We start from the raw sequence: 23,166 nt of genomic DNA on the forward strand, positions 1-23,166 counted from the left end.
TGGAAACCAGAAATAAGATATAATCATAAGACATTAAGAACTGCAGAAGAAAAAAAAGGGACTATGCTGCTGATATTGCTACAAGTTAATCTGATTTCATAAGTTCAGTTCCAGCATGAAAAGCAGAAAAAATTCAAGTTTTTCATTTGCAATGCATCTCAGTTTTGTGCACGTTTTCTGCCACTACTTCAGAAGCTGCCACTTCTGCCACTACTTTAGAAGCAGCAATAGATGTGAGAAGAACTGTATAGGATGCCCTCTCTCATTTAGGCTGTAGCTGCTCATTGCAGCAAATAAACACAAGAACATTTATCATTGGGCAGTTACCGTTGCTTGAATTAAACTTGTGATTTGTTACAGAAGGGAAATTAATTTCTCATCTTTCTGTAATTTACTCAATCTAAGGATTAGGGATTTCTTCTTGGGAAATGTTTTTACCATGCCAAAGCTGACTGCTTTGCAACCTCTCACACTTGTGAAGAAAATGTTTAAATAAATTGAGTGGGGTTAACGGATAACTTTTTTCTGCAGGAAATATTGCTACAAGATTATGATAAACTGGTTTAAGTATAAATGAATGTGATGCATCAGCCCGATGACTCTGAATATATTTGCATTTATCATCTGTCTTGGTCAGCCCAAACAGGCTCTATCAGGGTGCTTTATCTAAAGTAATAAAACGATACTTGCTATGGGGATGGGGCAAGTAAAGGATGCATCCTTCTTTAAGTACTTTTCTGAAAGTTTTTCTGCAGAACTACTGTACCAGCCCGAGTGCTTTACCTGTCTATCGCTCCTCATGTCGGCATCCCTCTGGCTTGAATGATTCCTGCAGAGATACAGAGCAGATCCCTAGGTTCTGTCTTAGCAGTATAAATTTTATTATTTCAACTTATAAACAGTATTAAACATCTACTGAGATGCAGCAAATTTATTTAGCATCACTTAACAAAGGGAAACGTTTATTTGGTGTTCCTTGTGATTGTAACTCACTGTTTGAGGTCCATGGGGGATCAACCAGAAAGGAAAATAACTACTGTTTACATGGAATATATAGAGAGCACTAAAAAAAAACCCACCCCTTAATTTCTATATATCCTGCTATCAAGCGACACATGCTCTTACTTTTTTCATTGGAAGGTATTACTGAAATGCTTATCGACATGTGTGAACATGCTTAACAAAAGGCAAAAATTCATTTTCATTGCATTTACCAATTTCTACTTTATTGATAGAATTGATTAACTTGATAACATCTTTTGCTAGCTAACAGATTTCCTAATTTGAGAAGGGGATTATTTAACTTTGAGGCTTTGCACAGGCTTGGCTCTGTGCTCTTATGTGAAGAAAGATACTTGGAAATAGAGTGGTGAAAGAGACGAATGGCAGCTGTTACTTGAGACAAGATAAAGTCTTTTCATGTCTAAAAAGGTGTCAAACCCTGCCATATTATATCAGCAGATAAAAGGGAACTGCGGTTAGAATATTATTGAGAGTTGTTACAAACCTAAGTGCTACTGACAAAACAGTAAACTCAGTGCTAGATTTAGCGCTTTTTCTTCCAGGAAACAAAAACACACTTAACTTTTTCAAGAAAACAAAATTACGATGGGTGACAGAACCACCCTTTGCACAGTTATCTTGCTCATGTATCCTGCATTGTAACTGCTATCAGTACAACTTAATTTAATAAGATTAATCACATATCAAAATTTAACAGTTCTTTAAACCCAAGCCTTGCGTCTGTCCCCCACCCCCTTTCCCTTGATGGGGTTGGAGAGATTTTGTCACTTCAGAGACTGAGCACAGCTGGAAAAAGGGACACACGTTTGAAAATTTTGCTCCATGAGAACAGCTACCTATACTAAAATTCCACCTGGTGGATATTTAAAGTGAATTAGCAATGAAGGAAAAGAAACTAACCAGGGATATTTTTAATGCAAGGTAGTGTGGAAGTAGCTGTACATTAGCATTTATGTTATTTTAATACCTTATTTTAAAACACAATTTGCTGTACTAAAGCACCTTCCTATCCAAGCTCAAAGCCAAGTTAGTTGTCCTACCACACATTCTTGACAAAGGTTGAGTCTGTGGCAAGCTATATGGGTATTCTTCAGGACATGGTGGGAGGAACTGTGAGCCTGGTCTGCTTTGAATAAATTTGTGGGCAAAGTTACTAGATGAACCCTTATGCACTGTCTTCTCCCTCCATCCCAACATCCCTGTGCTGCCCTGGCAGTGATACTACATAACAAATAATAGACAAGATATCACAAACCCTAGAAACCGTCCAAGTTTTATCTTCTGCAAAATAATGAGATTTGTGGCCTAGTTTCAGGTTGAATTCAGGCTGTCTTCCAGTCCGACGTAAATGCTAGGTCTCAGAGCAGCATTAGCCTTCAAGCCTCTGTCGCTCAGCCCACTGCGATGTCTCGTAGACATTTTCTTTGAATCTTTTGCGCTGGTGAGCTAAATTTGCTGCTTGATCTGCAGCTGGGTGGGTAAAGAGCCCAGTGCTCAGGCTCAGATTCCCCAAAGCTTGGAGTTTAATGGAACAAAGGGCTCCAGGAGTTACAGCCACACGCCCACCTACTGTGCAGGGGCTTTGTAAGAGTTTTCATCTAGACTAACGTGTTACAAGTTTTGTAATTATTGAATGGCCTCTTTACCAAATAAGACCTGCCATTTAGAAATATGAGAGATGGTCTATTTTCTTCTAATTACAGGGCTGATGTCTCAGTATGACCTAGGAAGACACTTCTGAGGAGGACAACATCTTTCATATGAGATGCTGCTGAAAGAATGGACAATTAGCAGTTCATAGATGACTGTATGGCACTGGGCCAGTTTTATTAATTGCATTTTTCTATACCTAAATTGCTTTTGTGGTTTAACTGTGGGTACTTCCCTGTGGAAAGCTTGCTTAGCAGTACAGGCTGCGAGTCTCTTACATCCATTTGAGTTTATAGAAATCTGAAAGTTTTCCAAGAGTGGGCAACCAGAACTATTGCTTAGTAGACTTAAACAGGCCTCTCTTATTCTGTTAGATAGACCAGAAAAACACGTCCCTGGTGCAGATAAAACTGACCAACAAAGATATTGTGGGGAGTCTCACCAGACCCAGCCAAGGACACCTGAAGATGCTTGCTGAGCTCAGGGCCCCCAGTCAGCTCCCCTCAGACAACCCCTCGTCCATCCTGACTGAGAGTTTTCTGATCAAGGTGTATCCTCTTTCAAAGATCCAAATAAAGCTCGCTTAACAAAACCTCTCTGCAGTTGTTCGTTTAACAAAACAGAGTGCAAGGATTTCCCCTTATAAAGATTAAGTATAGTGCAATTTTTTTAACTCTTGCTCTTCTAGTCAGATTGATCAAATATTCTACTACAATACTGAAACTATCTGTTAAAAAAAAAACCCCAAGATATAGTACCTTTTAAGAAAGTAATTATGACAGCCTAAAATAAGGATAGGTATGGCATCTATCTGGAGAACATTAAAAAATTCCCCTAAATGTAATTCAAGCTAAGAAGCCAGTTGGTAATTGTTAGTACATAAATCACAGTAGCTCATAGTTTGGCAATTAAAAAGGATGTCTTATTCTAAGTACTCTTTTAATAACCTACTGTCACAGATCTCGGTTTAACTTTAATAGCAACATTATGTGATCACATATTTTATTTATGGATCATTTGAAGAATTTGTTATGCAGATATTCTGATTAGTGGGCTATTGGACCATTAGCCAAATAAATCTAAAGGTAATAAAACTCACAGGAAGATAAATGGCTTTCCTTTTCCTTGTTCTTTTCAGCCAATTCAGGCTAATTTAAGCCTTTCACAGAATGGTGATAATGAAGGATTTGTTCTCAGCAGCGTTATGGCATGTGATTTGCATTTGAAAGTTTGACACCTTTATAGGCCTTTGATCTTTTCCTTCCAGTGCTTGTGCCCCTGGCCAGACACCTACATGCACTTTGTACCAGGTGGAAGATCTAGGAGCAAAAGCAGCTCTCAGAGCCACTCTGAAGATGTACATTAGAAAAAATAATTACACAATTTGTGTCAAGAAAATATTCTGTTGCTGAATTTGAGTAGCCTTTATATAACGCAAGAGAAAATATATTTGCACTTCTTTTATTAGAGTTTCTTTTAAGCTGTAGAAAGTCGTCATGGAAGATTTTAAAGGAATATGGAGTCTGATCTAAAGCCCACTGAGCTGTAAAGATTGGCTTCTTCTGTAGGTTTGAATTTATTGTTGAAATGGAACTTCTCACTCTAGGACACTTCAAGAATTTTGGCATCAAGCAAACTTGAGAAAAGACTGACAGCCATGGAGCCATTTCTTAAATTTTATTTAGATTTTTGCTTTGTTATTAAAAAAAAAGAAATTAACTCGCTGAGCAGGAGAGCTATGTTTGGGCTGGAAGAGGAAGCCTTGAAAAAAAATCAGGGTGTTACTGGCACCATGAGGATATGTGAGCAACATGAAGTGTGTAACCTGAATATATAAAGGATGTGCTTAAAGTTTACTATTTGACCCCAAAATAAGTAGGGATTCACAGGATTTAGGAGGAACAGAGCTGAATATTTGAAGCAGGGCTGTTGTATCCCTTGTAACTGTCTAAAATTTAAAATACTCGGCTGATTTCTCTGCTAGATCATAATGGTTAATTCCAGGTCTGTGAGCCAGGGGCGCATTTCATTCTCATCTCAGACTTGATTCCTAAGGTAGGCTGGGTTCACTAATTGAAAATTGCCTGCATGAAATTCCTTCCTCTGCCATGAGCAAATGATATTCTTCCACACTGAGCTTTTCCCCTGAAAGAAGACAAGGCTTGCTGGGTTCCATGGAGGAGGACAGCCTGTCTGGTCTCAGGAAAACTCCAAGGATGGAGCTGTCTGGCCAAATAGCTGCTGGAGGCTGTGTGTTGTATTTGGGAGGATGTGGCTCACCACCCCGGAATACTCAGCCTTTTCGAAGCTGTGTAATGAGTATTGATTAGCCATTGTCTGAAGTACATTGAAAGTAGCAGGGACTGTGTAAATGTTAGCTTACCTTATATGCACATTAATAGGGAATCCCCAATAGCCCTTTTGAGCTTTTTTTTCCTTTTTTCCTCCTTCTCTCCCCTTTAAAAGTTGCTCCTACAATCTAAGAGTTAACTTCACGTTGAACGTACTTGAAAATTCAGTTCCTGCTACATTTTGTTCTTCAAAAGAGAGCACTATCCATCTGTGTTACTTTGCTTTCAACTGGTCACAGAATGTCAGATACCAGATAAGAGCAAAGAGACTGATGAATGTGCATCCCAGCCTGACAGGGCAGGTCAATGTCAGGGAAATTTAGGTTTCCCTTTTATCCCTTTTTTTTTTTTTTAATACAACCCATTTGCCAATATTTACTTTAGAAAATTGCTTCTCTAGAGGCTCAGCTGGTTTAAAACAATATTAGCTGGACAATTTAGATTTAATTGTTTTCTGATACTGTCTCCATTTTATGCAGTAATTTGTAATAGGACAGTGTCACAAGCTTTAAGTTGACCACTGTGGTGGGCATCATATAGATTTCTGCAGAGAGGTAATCCCTCCCCTGACACAGTCAGTGTCTAAGGCAGGGAGAGATGTAGGGGAGCAGGAGCAGAAGATGGGGGGTCTCTATGATCATGCAGGTCAGTAGCAGAGCTGAGGAAGGAGATTTGTGACCTGATTTTCTGTCCATGTGATTGTGCTGCCTCTCCAGACAGCGCTTTACTGTTCTCCCTGGTTTGCAGCAAACTGGACCCTAAGAGAGCAGAATTTTAGCCAGGACCAGCTGCCCTCAAGATTTGCGTACCTGTTGTTGTAAGATCTACCTGCTTATTCATGCATGCGCGGATTTTACACATCCCAATTACCATTAACTAAGCAGGAACTTAGGCAGGGTGCAAACCAGATGTCTGTGTCTCGTCAGAGTGATGAGGTGACCAGCAGCACACAGTTAAATGGGCTCTCAGAGTGAAGGCAAGTGAAGAGTTTGATTAGTAATCCCTTTTTCCCACTAGTTCTACATTTTGCCTTCTCTTTGTTTTCCCTTCTCTTTGTTTGACCTAATGGATTTATAAGCTTGACTTACTGGCCCATACGTAAGTTTTCCTGTTAGGAATTTAGCTTTTTTACTCTCTCATGTGCTTCAAAAATAGAAATGAAAATAATATAAGAGTTTTCTAAGCAATGGTGGCCTGAAGTAAATGACTTCTTGCAACTTTACAACCTTAACTGAGCCCCTATCTACAACTATATACTGTAACTATAACTACTGTAACTATTTATTCAATAACCTGTGCTTTGGACTTCCTGAAAAGCCTGTTTCAAGTGGATAATTAAATGTTTCTTGTTTCTAACATCACCCATGCAACTGAACAGGTAAACAGAGATGTATGATTTATATGGGCAGGGGATGTTAAAAGAGGCATCATGTTCTACTCTCAGTATCAAGAAGCACCAAAAAGAATGAGACTGAAAATCAAATAGATGAATCCTTTTAAAAAAAAAAAAAGACAGGAAAATAAAAGATAGAGAAAAGAGTAAAAGAATGAATGTTTAGTCATAGATGGGACAAGCTAGAGGTAGCAAAATTGAGAAAAGGTGGAAAATAAAAAGTGATCATGAGACAAAGAAAGGGAGCAGGGTCTTCAGTGGTGGAGAATAGAGTCCTCTGCAACATGCCCTTGTCACCCAAGCACAACTGGCCTAAAATCTAATTGGGCAGGAAAAACATCGGTGTCTTCTATGACCAGAAGTACAGCGAGAAGCCTATATTGAATCAGTGAAAGGTCAAAGGCTTGTGAGACTCAGAACTTGACGTGTTCTTGTTTCTCTTTCTTCCACTGTGAACTTCTGCAAAGAGTTTGGTTACTCTTCTTTCCACTCTCCATCAGGTAGTTGCAGGCAGCAGTAAGGTCTCCCCTGAGCCTTCTCATCTCCAGGCTGGACAGACCCACCTCTCTGGGCCTCTCCCCATACACTGTGTTCGCCAGTCCCCTGGCCAGCTTGGTGACATTTCGCTGGACCTTCTCCAGTCTGTCAACCCACCAGGTTCCCCAAGTCTTCTGCTGCCTCCTGGCCAGTCACCCTGAGCCTGTGCTGCTGCGTTGGGTTATCCCACTTGGGAGCAGGGGTTTGCATTTGCTTTCCTTGCACCTCCCAAGGCTGCTCTCGGATTATTTTCTCCAGCCTGTCCAGGTCCCTCTGAATGGCAGCTTTGCTCTCCAATATATTAACGACTTCCCTCCAATTTCATATAATCTGAAAACCTGCTGTGTGTGCAAAGTTTACCTATTAAAAAAATGGGAACGATTTTACCCAAATGTATTCATGGGATTGTTGGAACACTGAGTTTAATTTGTAAGGCAAAATTCATGGAAGCATTCAGAGCAAATGCAAAAAAAAGCCCCAGACTTAATATGCCATTCATGTTCATCAGTAGACTGAAAGACAGACTTTGTTTTTTGTGGGATTGAATGGGATTGATTAAAATTAAGATTTAGCACCTTGCCAAGAAATTTTTGATTGCAGTTTAAAATCAATGGTTCTCACCCATGGGTTAACCATGTGCTTGTGAAAGGTGGCTTGAGCAGGCACACAGCACTTTATTTCAGAATGTGAAATATGTAAAAGCTAAATAAAATTTGTATTCTAACACTTGTACGTTTTCTCTTACCCAGACTGTTGATCCATTTTATAATTATTAAACTGAACTGCAGGCTGTGCCCAGAGCATAACTTCATTCAGCACCGAGATGAAACATGGCTTCTATTAGCAGCATGCAGCAATTCTGCACATCAGTGCTAGGACACGGGGGAGGAAGAAATGAGCACATACTGATGAGGAGGTTCAGTGGATGAAAAGGAACAGCCTGAGCTGAAATGTAATCACAGCAATTGAAAAATAGCTCCTTTCATGAACACCCAGCTTCAGCTGTGCAGCTCAACTAGAAATAGTCACAACGGAGCTTTTCGTGCCATTTTCCTGGCTATTGGAATTACTTGTGAGATTTACCTGGTTTTGGAAAATTCATCATGCCGCAAAATGAACCATTTAGAGCACAGGGCACAAAAGCCCATTGTAATAGCAGGAATGTAAGAGTACAAACCTTGAACTTCCTCTGGGACCCTTAGGTGCTATCTGTTTTTTTAAAAAGCCCTGTGAAACCACTATCACACATGGTAAAGGCAATCATCAAGCTGTTCACGGGGAGAGTCAAAGAAACACTTGGAGAGAAACTATATTGTACTTTATCATTTATTAAATTTGAACGTATGCTTTTGGGTAGAAAAGGGGGAATTGCTGATGATCTTGAAATATTTGCAACATATTTCCACCTCTCCCACAAAAAAGTGAAATACATCAACTTCATTACAGCAGGTAAAATTTTTTGAAACCAAATGTGAAAGCTGATACAATGAAGCTGCAGTAAATGATAACGGAATTCTCTTACCAAACCAGCTTCTATTATTTTGATAATATCTATTACTTTTCATTTTCTGAGCAAAATAAACCGTGTTAGGCTCTCATTCCTCCCCCAGCTTTGCGCTTTCCTTCTGGCTGAAGTAGCCAGTAGACATTAAAGACCAACCACACAGTCGAACCTCCTTTCAACTTCTGTTAACAGGGGTATTAAAAAGACATTCCTAAATATCAGCTGAAAACCACTAGGTAATAAACTCCGTACTTAAAAGGTGGGTAGGTGTAAATTCCACACGTAGGCCTTTTCATCTGGGAAGCCAGTTGCTTGGAGATCAGATGTTTTAAATGAATTGCGGAGCTGATGTCACTGTCAGTCGATGGAGACTGCCGCTATTTGGAGGATCAAATACTTACATTTGAGGATGTAAAGCAAATAGATAGGTCCTGATTCTGCCAGGGCAATGCCAGAGAGATGCTTGTCACTATGCAAAGCCCTGGTGAAATCAGTGATACTTATTTGGCTGTTTATCCTCCATGAGCAGGGTCTTAGTTTCGCATTTTGGAGCTGCGCCCTTGAGAACATTAAAGGGTTTAAATGCTTAAGGCAGGATTTTTAACAGCACTAGAACTGGCCTATTTCTGTTCTTACTACAAATGAATAACAATGTTTTCTCTTGTGCTAGCCACAGGTTTGTTCGGCCAAAGTCAGTAATAACAATTATAAATCAAATTTACACGTGGTTTTCATTGATTGTAGTAAGTGTTGTGGGGTCCCTTTCATAAGGCTGTACTCGGGATCAGTCCTGATTCTCTTAGTGCCGCCTTTGCCTTGGGGAATTGTAGCTGGTTGTTAATCTGTATTCTTTGGCATATTGACCTCAAAAAAAAAAAACAAAAAAAGAAAAAGTTTGTATTTGTTGACCAGCTTTCTTACCTATAAGTCTTATTTAGTTCAGGTTGGACCCAGATTAAACCATCTTCCACAAGTAGAAAAAAAGCTGCAAAGTCTACTAATTTTTAAAAGAATGCATCTATCCAAATTGAAGAAAAGCCTTAAAAGGGAGAGAAGCATCGTCTGGTGGCTAATGTGACTCTGGATAACAAATGTGGTGGATCCTTTCCTTCCTTTATTGCCAGCTTGGGCGTAAACCGAGGTGTCCAACACTATTTTTCAGAAGTGTTGAACACCTGCTGCGTCTGCTGAAGTTAGTGAGTCCTGCAGCTGCTCGCCCCATATTTTATATACGGGCGATTGACTCCTCGTCCGCGCCTCTGTAAAGCAGGATGGTAACAGCCACCTCCGTAGCGAGTGGGCGGCGTAGCAGCTAATACTTGGGAGACTTCTTGTTAAATAAGAGATGAAATGACTTTAAAAGCTTTTGGGAGATAGATATTTTTTTCGTGGTACAAACTGCAAGATGAGGCTTTATCTTCTAAATGCTCTACAAGGTTATTAGTATGATCTGTTTCTTGTCAATAAAAAAAGACTGGACTTCTGTCCTAGTTGTAAAGGAGGCTGACTGTTATGGGATTAGTGTTGTTGAAACACATTTATCCATGTTTACTCAGTTTCAACTTGCATTCTTCCCATACGGTATGATTTTTTTACTTCTTATTGTTACAAGTCTGTTTCTCCTACCAAACTCACAGCTTGATGAAAATATACTCTAGAGTATTTATAGGAAAAAATATACACCAGTCCTTAAATAACTGTACACAAAAAATGCATCTATCTACCATACTCATGGATGACAGCAATTATCTGAACAACCTATTTTAAGTTTAAAATCTGAATCAGACACATATGGAAGCTCTAAAAATTTTCTACTCCACATCTTTTTTTTGTAAATGGGAAAATTTTTGGTCCTTCAATGCATCCATGCTTCTCCTCCCTTCTGTAATATTTTCAGAAATATGAGCAGGGAACCTTTCATTTTAAAGGAGATGAAGATTGAGGTGTTAGCCTTTATATTGCAGAATAAATTACTGAAATGAAAATCAACACTATCAGTCAAGCAAAAAATGCCTTTTCATTTTTTAAGCGTCAGTTTGTATTTCATTGGTGTTAGCCTCATATCTCACTACTCTTCAATGTTTTGGCATTACTGACAGACAAAAAGGGAATTCCCCAAATTTGTGACAGGTAGAATAAAATAAAGGTTGCAAACATATTTTTTTTTATTTTTATTTTTGGATTTACTTTCTAGGAAGGTGCCACCTAAAATAATAGACTTTCTTAGCTCTTTAGTGGGAGAGCATCGGTCATAGGGTATAGAAAAATAAACCAGTCTGTAGCCATGCCTTCCTCTGTATGGTACTTTTTAAGGCCCTGTTACAAAACAACACTGTGAACTGTTCTTTCCAATAATTTTTGCCTGTTATAATTGTCTCCACTTTGCAAGATGATTTCCTAACTGAGGATTCTCGTACTTGCTGGTAGAAACGTAGTACTATCCAAAACTAACTAATCCAAGAGCGGCCATGAGATTTTATTGACTTGCATAGTCGATGGATCACACAGGGATCGTGGAGGGAGGGGTTTACATAGCTTCCCGATCTGGCCAAAACTGAGGCACACTTCATGTGAGTACATTTTGGGAACCTGGGGGCTGTGGGTAGAAATGGGTGGCTTCTTTTCAAAATTGAACCTTTGGCTGCATCTATACCAGTAGAGCAAACAAGGCCACAGCCCTTTCTTTGGGTCTGAAGACATAGAATAGTTTGGGTTGGAAGGGACCTTAAAGATCATCTAGTTCCAACCCCCCTGCCATGGGCAGAGACACCTTTCCACTAGACCAGGTTGCTCAAAGCCCCATCCAACCTGGCCTTAAACACTGCCAGGGAAGGGGCATCCACAGCTTCTCTGGGCAACCTGTTCCAGTGTCTCACCACCCTCACAGGAAAGAATTTCTTCCTAATATCTAATCTAAATCTCCCCTCTTTCAGTTTAAAACCGTTCCCCCTCATCCTGCCACTACTTGTCCTTGTAAAAAGTCCCTCTCCCGCTTTCCTGTAGGCCCCCTTCAGGTACTGGAAGGCTGCTATGAGGTCTCCCTGGACCCTTCTCTTCTCCAGGCTGAACAGCCCCAATTCTCTCAGCCTATCTTCATAGGAGAGGTGCTCCAGCCCTCTGATCATCTTCATTCCCCTCCTCTGGACTCGCTCCAACAGCTCCATGTCCTTCTTATGTGGGGGTCCCCAGAGCTGGACGCAGTACTCCAGGTGGCATGTGCTATGGCAAAGCTTGCTTTCATATGGGTAAACACTTTGCTTACCCCTATGCCCTCGGTGGCATCCTCTGAACCACAGCCAGGCAATGTTTGGGACATAACTAGGTGGGTCCAAGCTAAAATAGCACCAGGGACCATGATGGTAATAAAACAGGATGCACAACTGCAAGGCAGTTTTCAAGTATGAGCATTACACCCATATTATCTATTAATACAGAAAAGCCTGTGATTTTTTTCTTGCCCATCTAACAGTTTATAAGAGCATAAGGCTATAAGATCCAGTGATTTTTTTATGCAACCAGAGCAGTTGTCCACATACTCTAATATCCTGCCTTTGTCGCTCTCAGCATTTGCCCGTAAGATATAAGAAAAGATGTAGCTATTGCTATAATTTGCATTCTTCTTCCCTGCCTAATTTCATCAGAATCCCTAATAGATAAGAATACAGGAAAGAAATCTGACCACGTTCACCTGTCATTTACAGCAATGGCATCTTGGACATGCACAAAATCTTTTCCCCCTTTATGTCTGAGCAACACTTTCTACTATTCATGAATAGATTAGGGGTATAAATTAACTGGCAACACACATTGTTCATAGTCAGCAAACTAGTGACTTGTTGAAATTTTTGCTTTAAATTTGACTGCATGTAATTAACATTTGATTCCAAAATCAAAACTGCTGAGCAGAACAGTTCATATATACATATACACTCAATATGTGTATTTTTAATATCTTCATATATATACACACACCATACGTATATTTGCAAGCTCCTTTTTTCTTGGCACACCCTGACAGAAGTTCCTCCTCTTCCCCCTCCCCCTCCTGATTTTTGTCTATTATTTGTAGACTTTTAATTGTTGTCTTTACCAAAAAGAAAGGAAAGACATAAAATGAGGGACCAAAACGAGTCCCCTGTTTATGCTAAATTAGACCTTGTGTCTAACTTGTGGCCTTGTGACCGTTATCTTGGTGCTTAATGAAACTCATTCAGTTCACTGAAGTCACAGAAAATACCTGTCATTCATCTTGTCTTAGTTTTAATTTGTAGCAGATATTTGTGATTCTTAGGACTGTTTCAGCTCATATTCCTTAAAGAAGGAGTAAAGGAGAGCTCAGAATACAACAGCGCAGCCATAAAACCCAAAGCAATCCTGACTGTGGGGAGCGGTGCCCCGAGTTTCTGCATGGGGTACATGTCATCCTGGTCAAACTGTCTCAGCCCGGGTTGAAATGAATAAATCCTTCACTTTTTGGTTCCTTCTTATTCATCTCAGCATAAAATCAGTAAGTCTCCCACAAGCTGCTTCCCAACGTTTTGATCCCAAACTCACAAAAATTCACAAAAGCCTTCCTAATGACTACGGTGAGTATCGGATTGTTTTTTTCTGAGTGGTTGTAGTGAGAATTTCACAATCAGAAAAAAATGGTGTATTCCAGAAAGCCTCAGCTTGCTTCAGCTGCATGCCATTCAGAGGCATTCCCCCCTTTTTTCAGGGGGGATTATGGTGCACACAGAGATTGTTACACAGAAGGAATCTCTAAAATAAATCCTACTTTTCTTTTTCCTCCAGGTTGGCAACCTTTCTCCCCTTCTTTTCATTATATCATATATTTTGTTTCCACTATGGGCCGATAAAAAATCATGGCTGGCAGCCGAGCTGCTCAGTAGAGCTGCAGAGCTCAGTAGTTTTTGGACAGTTTTCCTGGCTCTCCTAATGATTTGCTGTGTGATTTTGGACAAGTTACTCCTTGCCTCTGCTTATCCATTTCCCCAGAGTAACAGAGATTATTAATCATTACTGTAAGCTGTTCTGAAGCCTAGAGATGAAAAGTGCTCATTATTAATGCTATTAATTTATAGGATATACATTTTCACTGTTGCGGTGAGTCAGGGCTGGAAAAGGAGTTTTTTGGCAGAAGAAAGGATTCCTGGAGGTAGAAAATTTTAGAGAAGTAGCTTCTAGTGTTCTCTTACACACATCTAATCTGTATACTACTTTGAATTAAATTTCTATGTAAAACATCTGTCTGGGCCCAAAGTTTATACACTCTTTATTTTATTTCTTAGACTTTTTTTAATTACATTTTCCTATTTCTTTTTTTAAATGGGACTTTGTTCACAATTACAGATTTCCTTTTTGATTTCCCAGTTAAAATAGCAAATGATTCTACAGACTGCAGCGAATGCATCGCTGTTCTTTCCTCCTTTCTCCTGTTGAAAATCAAAGTGATCCAGAGAGCAGTTACAATCTAATGAGAAGAGAAAACCACAGAGCCAGAAAATGCACAAATCCAAACAAACTATCTTTGACTTTCACAATGAAGATGCAGATAATGAGAGACTACTGCAGCAGCAGTCAGCACGCATCAGATCATCACTGCTGTAGTGCCATTGCCTTCAAACAGTTACACAGAGATCAGGGCCCGGTGGCTTAAATTCAGTGTTTGTTTTAGTGGTCATTATCCTTAAATTCCGCATCTGTAAATTGTTTTGTAAAATTGTTAATTTTCTTTTTCCTCTCTCACCACTTATCCCTCCAGCGCAACGTTACACGTAAATGCGCAGCCTTAATTGGTTTAGTTGCAAGAAGATAATCTTTTTTTCCTCCTTTCTCGCTGTTGCCTGTTAGCTTAAAGGCTTTTTAGCTGAAGGTTGATAATTATCATTGAGAAGAAACTAGCACATCAGGAGTTCACTTTCCATCCTAGCACTTGTGGCGCTCCTTTGAACTCCTCTCGCCAAACCCGCGTTCCCACTCTGTCACTTTCCTCCCTCCATCATAAAAAGGTCTCGGCGGCCGGCGGCTCCAGCCTTTGCTGACGGGCAGAGGGCATTGCTTCTCCCAAGCGCTCCTCCAGCATGGACAAACTGCACGAGACGTTGATAAACATGGAAGATGCTTTGGGTTCGGAGCACTCCGTCTGCTTATCGTCCTGGGACTGGAAAAGCGCTGCTGGGGCTTTCGAGCTGCACCCCGCCTCGTCTCCGCACAGCTTATCCCCGACGCCCTCCTTTGAATCCTACTCCTCGTCCCCTTGCCCGGCGGCAGCAGAGACCTCCTACGGCAGCGGCAGTGGCAGCCTGGTGGGCTACAGCCTGGTGGACTTCCCCCCCGCCTACCTGCCCAGCCCCGGGCAGGCTCGGCTGCCCAAGGGCACCAAGGTGCGGATGTCCGCCCAGCGCAGGAGGAAGGCCAGCGAGAGGGAGAAGCTGCGGATGAGGACCCTGGCCGACGCGCTCCACACGCTGCGCAACTACCTGCCCCCCGTCTACAGCCAGCGGGGACAGCCCCTCACCAAAATACAAACCCTGAAGTACACCATCAAGTACATCAGCGAACTGACGGAGCTCCTCAACAGCGTCAAGCGGGCGTAGACCCCACCTGGAGCACCCGCCCCGGCACGCTCAGGGCCTTTACAAACAAAAAACCAGCAAAATTTGTTCCTTGCCAGCGTACGGTAGCATGGGGTGCAAGAGGAGGACGGAGGGAGAGAGGGAGAGCAAGGGTCACCGTTGTACATAGGACGCGATGCTGGAAGGTGATGTAGGATTGCCTATAAACCTGAGCTGCAGGTTGCTGAGACAGAAGTCTTGGTTTTTGCTTTTTTTATGTCTTTTTTTTAATAATAAGCTTCTGAGAAATACTAAACCTAGTCTGATACAAAAGTAGAAAAAAAAAGCCGACTGATCTTCCTCGGATTTACATATCACTGTTCTGACTGATCTTCTGTTTAATAAGGACAACGGTAAATCCATAGGTTTTAAACTGAATTTTTAAAAAGTAAATGACAACAACACTGTAAGAATACTAAGTGTATTGATTTGTAGGCACTTTAATACTAGGATGAGGAAGAACATATGTAGTTAGTTCAAGTATTGTCTATTTATCCACATTTCCACTGTACCTAAAAATTGAGAAACTAAGTAATAGTGAGAACATCTTTGCTTGTAAAGAAATAAATATCAGTGTCATAGTCTGTATCTTGTATTATATATCTGATTGATAGATAAATAAAATCTAGCAATGATTGCTAAATTTTGGAAGTAAAATATAAGCAAACTAACATTTTGTATAGATAAATTGCTGTTAAATCCTATCTTCTTTATTAATATATACAGAAACATATAATATTTCTGTATTTAACGTATAAAAACCCCCGGCTTCAATGCCTGATAAATCATGGAAGACTTTTTTACATCACATTGCTAGAACAAATAAGATTAGGCTGAGTTATCTTCCTTCTCTTTCTTCTCTCTGACATGAAATAAATTGATTCAGGTATCAGAAAGATGCAAAGTTTTATCCTCAAGGTGTACTGAAACCTAGGAGGGCTCTAGTAGCCATAATGTTTCCTTATTAAAAGCTGTCAGATCAGCTGTTTCCTACAGCTGGTAACAGTCCTGTAAAACACACACATGAAACCATGCAAAAACCAAACAAACCAGGTTGTAGTCTTAATTACTTTGACTTTCACCTGGCAGGTATCACGCAGGTCTCACCGCACCACCAAAAAATATGGGTTGTTTTGCAAATCTCATTGCAGACTGATTCGAAAGACTTGGCTGTGCTGAGGCCAGCAACACACAGAGAGGGGCAAAACCCAGGGCTGAGTTGTGTGGAGCTAATTAGGTGAGATTAACCTTTTCTCCACGAAGAGATGTAAGGCACAAAGAGAGCAGCAGCCAGGAGGTAACAGCCTTGTCTCACCAGGATGGATAGATCAGCATATCTGTGTGGGGCATATGGTTTAGGTTTGTGGATACATCCTGTAGCAGAGCACCTCAAAGCTAAAACTTTATAGCATCCTTCTCTTTTTTTTCCTTCCCTCTTTCTGTTTGTTTGGAAGGAAACACAACTGTCTTTATACACCTTTTTCTCCAAGGCTCAGCCTAAGCTGACTCAGTGCTCTTCTCACACGGTACCTGCATATTGGAGCAATCAGTGTGAAATCCATCAGTGTCTCAAAAAAGCAGCTACATTCAAATTTATGCAGGTAGCACTGTCACTCAAGATGCAGCCACATTTAAGCATAACCCATATGCTTCTGTTTTGTTTTAACCCATGTTAGATTTCTCACAGGCTTTAGGGTTTCAGCAAGAATGTAAGTAGAAATGTTTTTTAAAGCCCTATAAAACTGTCAAACTAGAGAAAATGTTATGCATATATGAGATGGCAGCACTGATGTCATCATAGCTTTCCTCAGTATAAGCCTGTGCAGCTGATCCAGATTTGAGCAGATGAAGAGCCACATAGACAAGGTCAGTCTGGATTATATTCAATTTCACTCCCTTGCAAAACATTGTCCATGGGATCTTGCACAGAACGATAACAGAGCTTGATCTCACATCCTTTCTCAAAGACTCATTGTCACTGACAGCTGTAAAGGGTTACTTGCTCACTAGCACTAGCAAACCACCAGCAGATGCACAGGAAGATAGCCCTATTATTCTGTGATGTTAGTTAAAGACCATCACCATTCACAAGTATAGTGGTTGGGTGTATTGTCTATGCTTGGGAAGACTTTTAACCTTGTTCCTTAAATCTTCTACACCTGAAACTACAGGTAATGACTATTTTCAGCTAGGGAAGCCTGTAGGGTCATTGGTAAAGCAGAGGAACAAGGAGTTAGAAGGATCCACTTTTATTGCTGGTTTATCTATGACCTTGGCTGGTCATCCAGCATTGCTGCCTCAGTTTACCCATCTACAAATAAAGGCTCTGATAGCTAATGGCTTCAGAAGGCTGCTGCTCACAGACAAAGCTAAGTAATGCTGTATGCAGAAAGAGTGTCCCAGTAGGAGGTACCCTGCATATTTAAGAAGTGGCTCAGGGTCAGCATTTCCCACCACCCCAGAGAAAGTGGCAGGTGAAGGCTCCGAAGGTGCTGTGCTATAGTTTGCTAGGTGCCTGTAGAGTTCCTCCATCTGTCCGCAAGTCCAAGGTGGAGCAACAGCTCTAAGTAACCACAAAGGCAAGGCTTCGAGTTTCAGAAGGACACTTCACTGCCTCTGTGCCAGTGAACTAGACCTTGCCCGTACCTACTCCCTAGCTCCAGTATTCCAGTGGCTGCTGCCATACCTTTAAACACTTTGAGCGCCAGCACAACTACTGCATCTAAGCTGGCCTTAGGGAATGGTTTGCCCTAAATCACTCCCTGTGGTGCAATGGGACCAAAGTCCATGTCCAAGATGGGATTAGTTTACTAGAACACATTGTACTCTCACACTCTTTGTTTGATCCCCTTTCAGGGGATGTCTCCTTCCACCTGCATGTGGGGGGCGGGGGGGAAAGTGACTGAGGTGTATGAGTAGGAGGCATAGGCAGTTTCAGTGCCTGCCTGTGTCCCAGGATCGCCTAGGATCTGCCAGGTTTGTTTCTCCCCTCCCAGAAAGAAAGGAATTCTTGCTCTGCCTAACATAGAGCATCTCGCTAAACCCCTCCCTTTGTAATTCTTCCCCTTGGCACAGACATTTCACTGATCCAGAGCAAATCATCCAAATTATTATATTCTTGATGGTACAAGTCCTGTTGCTACTAACTGTTGGATTTTATTCATTTTCCAATAAAATTGAATACAGTCAAAATTCCTCTTCTTTTCTCTTTCTTTTACCCTCAGGAATTTAGGATATTTAATTGGTGTGAAACAGATGAAGTTAAGTCCCCTACTTGAGGGAATGAGATCTAGCACCCAGGACTGTACACAAGGTCCACAAAGCTATATGGAATTCCAACAGCAACGCCATAATAATCCATAGAACAGAGGCCAAAAAGTGAAACCTCAGTCTGAAAAAGCTGCACAAGTCGCAGAAGCAGAGGACATCTTTCACATACAATCATCTTCACTTAACACAATATGTTAAAAATCTACATGGAAATAAAGCTAAAGTAGCAGCCCAACAATCACTGGAAGTCAATGGCTGAGGAATTAATTTACATTCTGCTTAAGGGATAGAGTTCTTTACCACGTTAAAGAGAAAGAGATATAGCAGAGCAAACTGAGGTTAGTCACAGATAATGAAATGAACTCTTATGGCCCCAAGATCTCCCCCTTTTCCAGGTTAGCACATCACTGAAATTCCTCACTAATGTAGAGAATGGAACACAGGGACTAAAGAAGAAACCACCACCACATAGTTTTCTACTACATACACGATTTTATCATACAAGAAATTGGTACCTGAAATCATACTTCATGAGTGATACTAGTCATAATGCTGAAAGGGCAGCAGATAAGTGCTCAAATACTGAATAGAGGAAGGATGAAGAACATAAGATCTTGTACAGAAATTAATTAATTGAAACGTATTTTAGAATCTCAGGAAAAACCTTGAGATACAGAAACCTGGCAATTTGATTGAACTACTGGTCCTTCACTCTCAGTTTACTGATGAGATGATTACACTATCCCGCTGGTCTCAGAGTCAGTTGCTGCACACTATGAGTAGATAACTTGCCTTTTAACAAGTGGTCCCAGACAATAAGAAATAAAAATTGAAAAAAAGCCCCACCCAACACAAAACTACCACCACACTTTGCCTTAAGACAGAGAGAAACAGCCCAGACCACGCATATGCTCTACCTGCTCAGAGACACTGGAGAGCAGTGCAGTGATGCAGGCTAAAGGCAAGAGAAGATGTGTGAGGGGCACCAAATTATAGGTGAGATGGCTGGACCCCACCAGCTGCTTTCCTGAACAGCTCTTCCTGTTCAGAGCTGCACCCTTGCCTCTGCTCTGGGTGAATTGCTGAAGGGGGACCAGGTGTGATTGCAGAGACAGAGTCCTTGAGTTTCAAAAGCCAGAGAAAAGAGGGCCTTTCCCCCACAGCCATCCTAACCCTTTTATTAGGGAAGAATAAGGCAGGGCAGAGCAGGCAGTTACATATAATGGATTTTATATAAGTTAACTCCTTTGATGCCATCAGCCAGGCAGTTGGTGCTGCTGGAGGGAGTTTTTCCTGCTAATCAACATATGAGAATAGGCTCTGGGTTTCTTCTCATACCCCAGAGACCAGAGGCTGTTCTGGTGCAGCTGGAAGTATGTGATGCTGCTTTATTTAGCAGAAGGCACGTCCATGGAAAGGAGGAATCCTAGTAGGTAGGGTATTCGTCCAGGCTCCGCTCTCCAGGGCAGGCTTTCCACAGGAATGCAGCAGAGTGACAACTTCTCTGCTCACCCTCTAAAAAGGGGTGCAGTGGTGTGTTGCCTGCCACCAGCAGTAATACCTAGATAAACACCCTGAAGATGGCAAGGAGGTCAAGTTCCCTCTTGGTGGGAAAGAGCAAGAACCTTGGAGAGAATATTCCCCCATCATTAAAGGATCACACATGGAAGGAGCTCCCCAGGCAAACCCTGGCTCTGTGAGCAGCAGAGCTCACCCCCCGCCCCCAAAGCAGAGGGGAGCCCAGGGCCACCCGCCCACACACACACAGCACTTTGAAATTCTATGCTGAGGAGCACCACGTAGGTGCCAAGAGGTTTTATGGTTACACATTTGGGCTGCACATAGGTGTGCTTAGAGGGAAGAAAAACCTCCTGCTAAAGGGCTTCAGCCAGTTCCTTAGGGGAGCCGCTGGTTTGCTAGCTGCCACAGCTCCACAGCCCTTCTGCCTAGGGATGCCAGGGGTCATCCCTCCAGCTCTGCATGGCAGTAGCTGGGAAAAAAAAAAAAAAGCAGCAGCCACACAACATTATACATGAACTGCAGCTTCTAAGGAGCCAGCATCTAACTTTTTTTTCCCCAATTCATTTGCCATACAACCACAAATGCTATTATTGCATTTAACAGAAGGGAAACTTGTGGAGAGAAGTCCCAGCTCCCAATAAAACAGCTTGTTTTTATTGAGCTATAGGAGTTGGGTCCTTCTGAACCCCCTGACCAAGCCCCTGAACTTTTTGCTTCTTTACACAGCAAAGCGAGCCTAAGCTTGCTCTTTTATCAGTACGCCAATAACTGCAAGGAGACTGATTCAGTTTACTTCTGCTTTAAAGCATTTCTTTCAAAGCACATGCCTGTCTTTGAAAGGCACATGAAGCGCTTCTGGACTTGCACACAAATATGGAAACAGCATTTATATGGGAGCGACTAGCTGAAGACTCAAATAGACTTGTGGCAGAAGCCAAAACTTGCACCAAAGCTTCCCAAATCATTAGATCATTGTCAGAACATATTTTCCTCTGGATAGAGGTGCATTGCATTTACTCTTTTAATGACAACATTGAGATTTAAAATAAAAAGCAAAGCAATATACAAAAACGAAAGTTAATTGGGCCAGAAAATGTAAATGTCAGTTTTCTTAATTTTTCAGTATTAATAGTAAGTTTTTGCTGCTTAAATCACTAAAGCAGTACATAGTTTTAAACTACTAGCCATATCATTAAATATAAACTATAGTAAGAGTGAGAACTCTGCATTTCCATCAGTGACCAGATATAATGAGGCTACTTCTAGCACTGACTTATCGCCATTTATTTGAAGTGGAAATAACTGTCTGCAGTACACTCCTGTTATTGTTCCTGTTTTCCTATAAAAACAAATCACACCAGACTTCTCTTTTCCCTTAGACTTTTATCATTCACCTGTTGAAATTGCAGAAGACACTAAGCATAAACAAAGAAGATTGATCTGCTTTCAACTTGTGTTAACAGGGATATAAAAATAACATCCCAAATACCAGGGGGAAAAGCATGTGGTCATAAAAATATCCACTTAAAAGGCAAAGAGGTGTTGATACAACACTTGAAGAGGATTTTTTTTTTCTTATATATATATAAGAAAAAAAAAATATATTTTCATATATATATATATGAAAAATATGTATATATATATTCATATATATATATGAAAAAAAAATATATATAGCCAGGAGGCAGTTCCTGAATTTTAGTATGAACAGACACCTCTGAGGTGGAAAGTATTACTGTCATGTCTTTAAAAGATTTTACTGATATTCAGATGGATTTTCTGTCTCGCATGCTGTTGAAAAATCTGACAAGCAGCTTTATATAAATCCTAGTTCAACCATGGAGGGGAATCTTCTTGAATTTTCACAGAATCAATCAGGTTGGAAGAGACCTCTGGAACCATTGAGTCCAACCTTTGACCTAACACCACTGTGTCACCTAGACCATGGCACTAAGTGCCACATCCAGTCTTTTCTTAAACACCTCCAGGGATGGTGACTCCACCACCTCCCTGGGTAGCCCATTCCAATGCCTAATAACCCTTTCTGGGAAGAAATTTTTCCTAATGTCTAACCTGAACCTCCCCTGATGCATCTTGAGGCTATGTCCTCTAGTCCTGTCGCTAGGAGCCTGGGAGAAGAGGCCAATGCCCACCCCACTACAACCTCCTTTTGGGTAGTTGTTGAAAGCAACAAGGTCTCCCCTCAGCCTCCTTTTCTCCAGACTAAACAACCCCAGTTCTCTCAGCCACTCCTCATAGGACTTGTTGTCCAGACCCTTTGCCATCTTCGTTGCCCTCCTCTGGACTCGCTCCAGCACCTCAGTGTCTTTCTTGAAGTGAGGGACCCAAAACTGGACACAGTATTCAAGGTATGGCCTCACCAGTGCCGAGTACAGGGGGAATTTTCCAACATATCAAAGAGGTAAAGGAGCATCTTATCCATTAAGAGTTCTCATTTTGCAAAATGGCACTAAGCAGAGCTTTTAGAAGAGCTGAAGAGTAGAGCCACAGTTTACCTGGGCATCATCTTGCTTTTCAACAACTCTTAAATCTCCATCAACAGAAAGAATCTCAAGATATTGACTAATCTTATGAAAAAAAAAAAAAATGAGGGTGCCTTAGACGAGATTGTAAATACCAAGTTTCTATTCCTAAGTGATGTTGTCCTCAAGTCTTCATTTGAAGAAAGGAATCAGAAACCCAGGAAGCCACAACTGAGACCGAGTTCTCAGTACTGAAACAGGCTGCCCAGCCTCATGATGCTTGGTTCTCACAGCAGTCCCTAGTTGCTACATTTTTCTCCTGCACAGCTGTAAGAGGGAAGAAGGTGGCTCAGGCTACCCAAGACAGCCTGCGCTGTGCTGGTAGAGCACTGTCATGGCAGATGAAGATTGCCACTCACGTATAGGGAGAAAGCACTGCATAACAGTCTCATTTATTGGGAGACAGTCAGCATGATGCAAGACACACAAGGACGTCATGATACCACTTAAAGTGCCCATACTTGTGTTCTGTTAGTTGCAAAACCCTGGCAGCATTACAGGTGTGTCCTTTGATTTCTCAATAGATTGTGCCTGCAGACTGAGGAATAGCTAGTACTGAACCCACTGTGTTAATGTAGAGGAAAACACTAAGCTCAAAGTCACTGACCTATCGAGTCCCCTGTCAGGCTTATATGGTCTGCATTTTCCTTTTATCCCCATGCTGACATAGTTACATTTCACTCCTCAATATCACAGCTCCATGGCTTTAGTCTTCACCTACCACAGGAGTAACAAAATAAGAGTCCTTTAGCATGGT

The 23,166-nt window shown here is 41.3% G+C and overlaps 1 protein-coding gene across 1 annotated transcript; it reads left to right on the top strand.

Moving 5' to 3' along the window:
- Positions 1-14,541: 14,541 nt before the first annotated feature.
- MSGN1 (mesogenin 1) lies at positions 14,542-15,057 on the top strand. The gene has a single exon (XM_068414651.1). It carries the CDS (start codon positions 14,542-14,544, stop codon positions 15,055-15,057), a length of 516 nt encoding a protein of 171 aa, XP_068270752.1.
- Positions 15,058-23,166: the final 8,109 nt, after the last annotated feature.

Source organism: Nyctibius grandis, chromosome 1, assembly GCF_013368605.1.
Source record: "Nyctibius grandis isolate bNycGra1 chromosome 1, bNycGra1.pri, whole genome shotgun sequence".
NCBI classification, from domain to species: domain Eukaryota; kingdom Metazoa; phylum Chordata; class Aves; order Nyctibiiformes; family Nyctibiidae; genus Nyctibius; species Nyctibius grandis.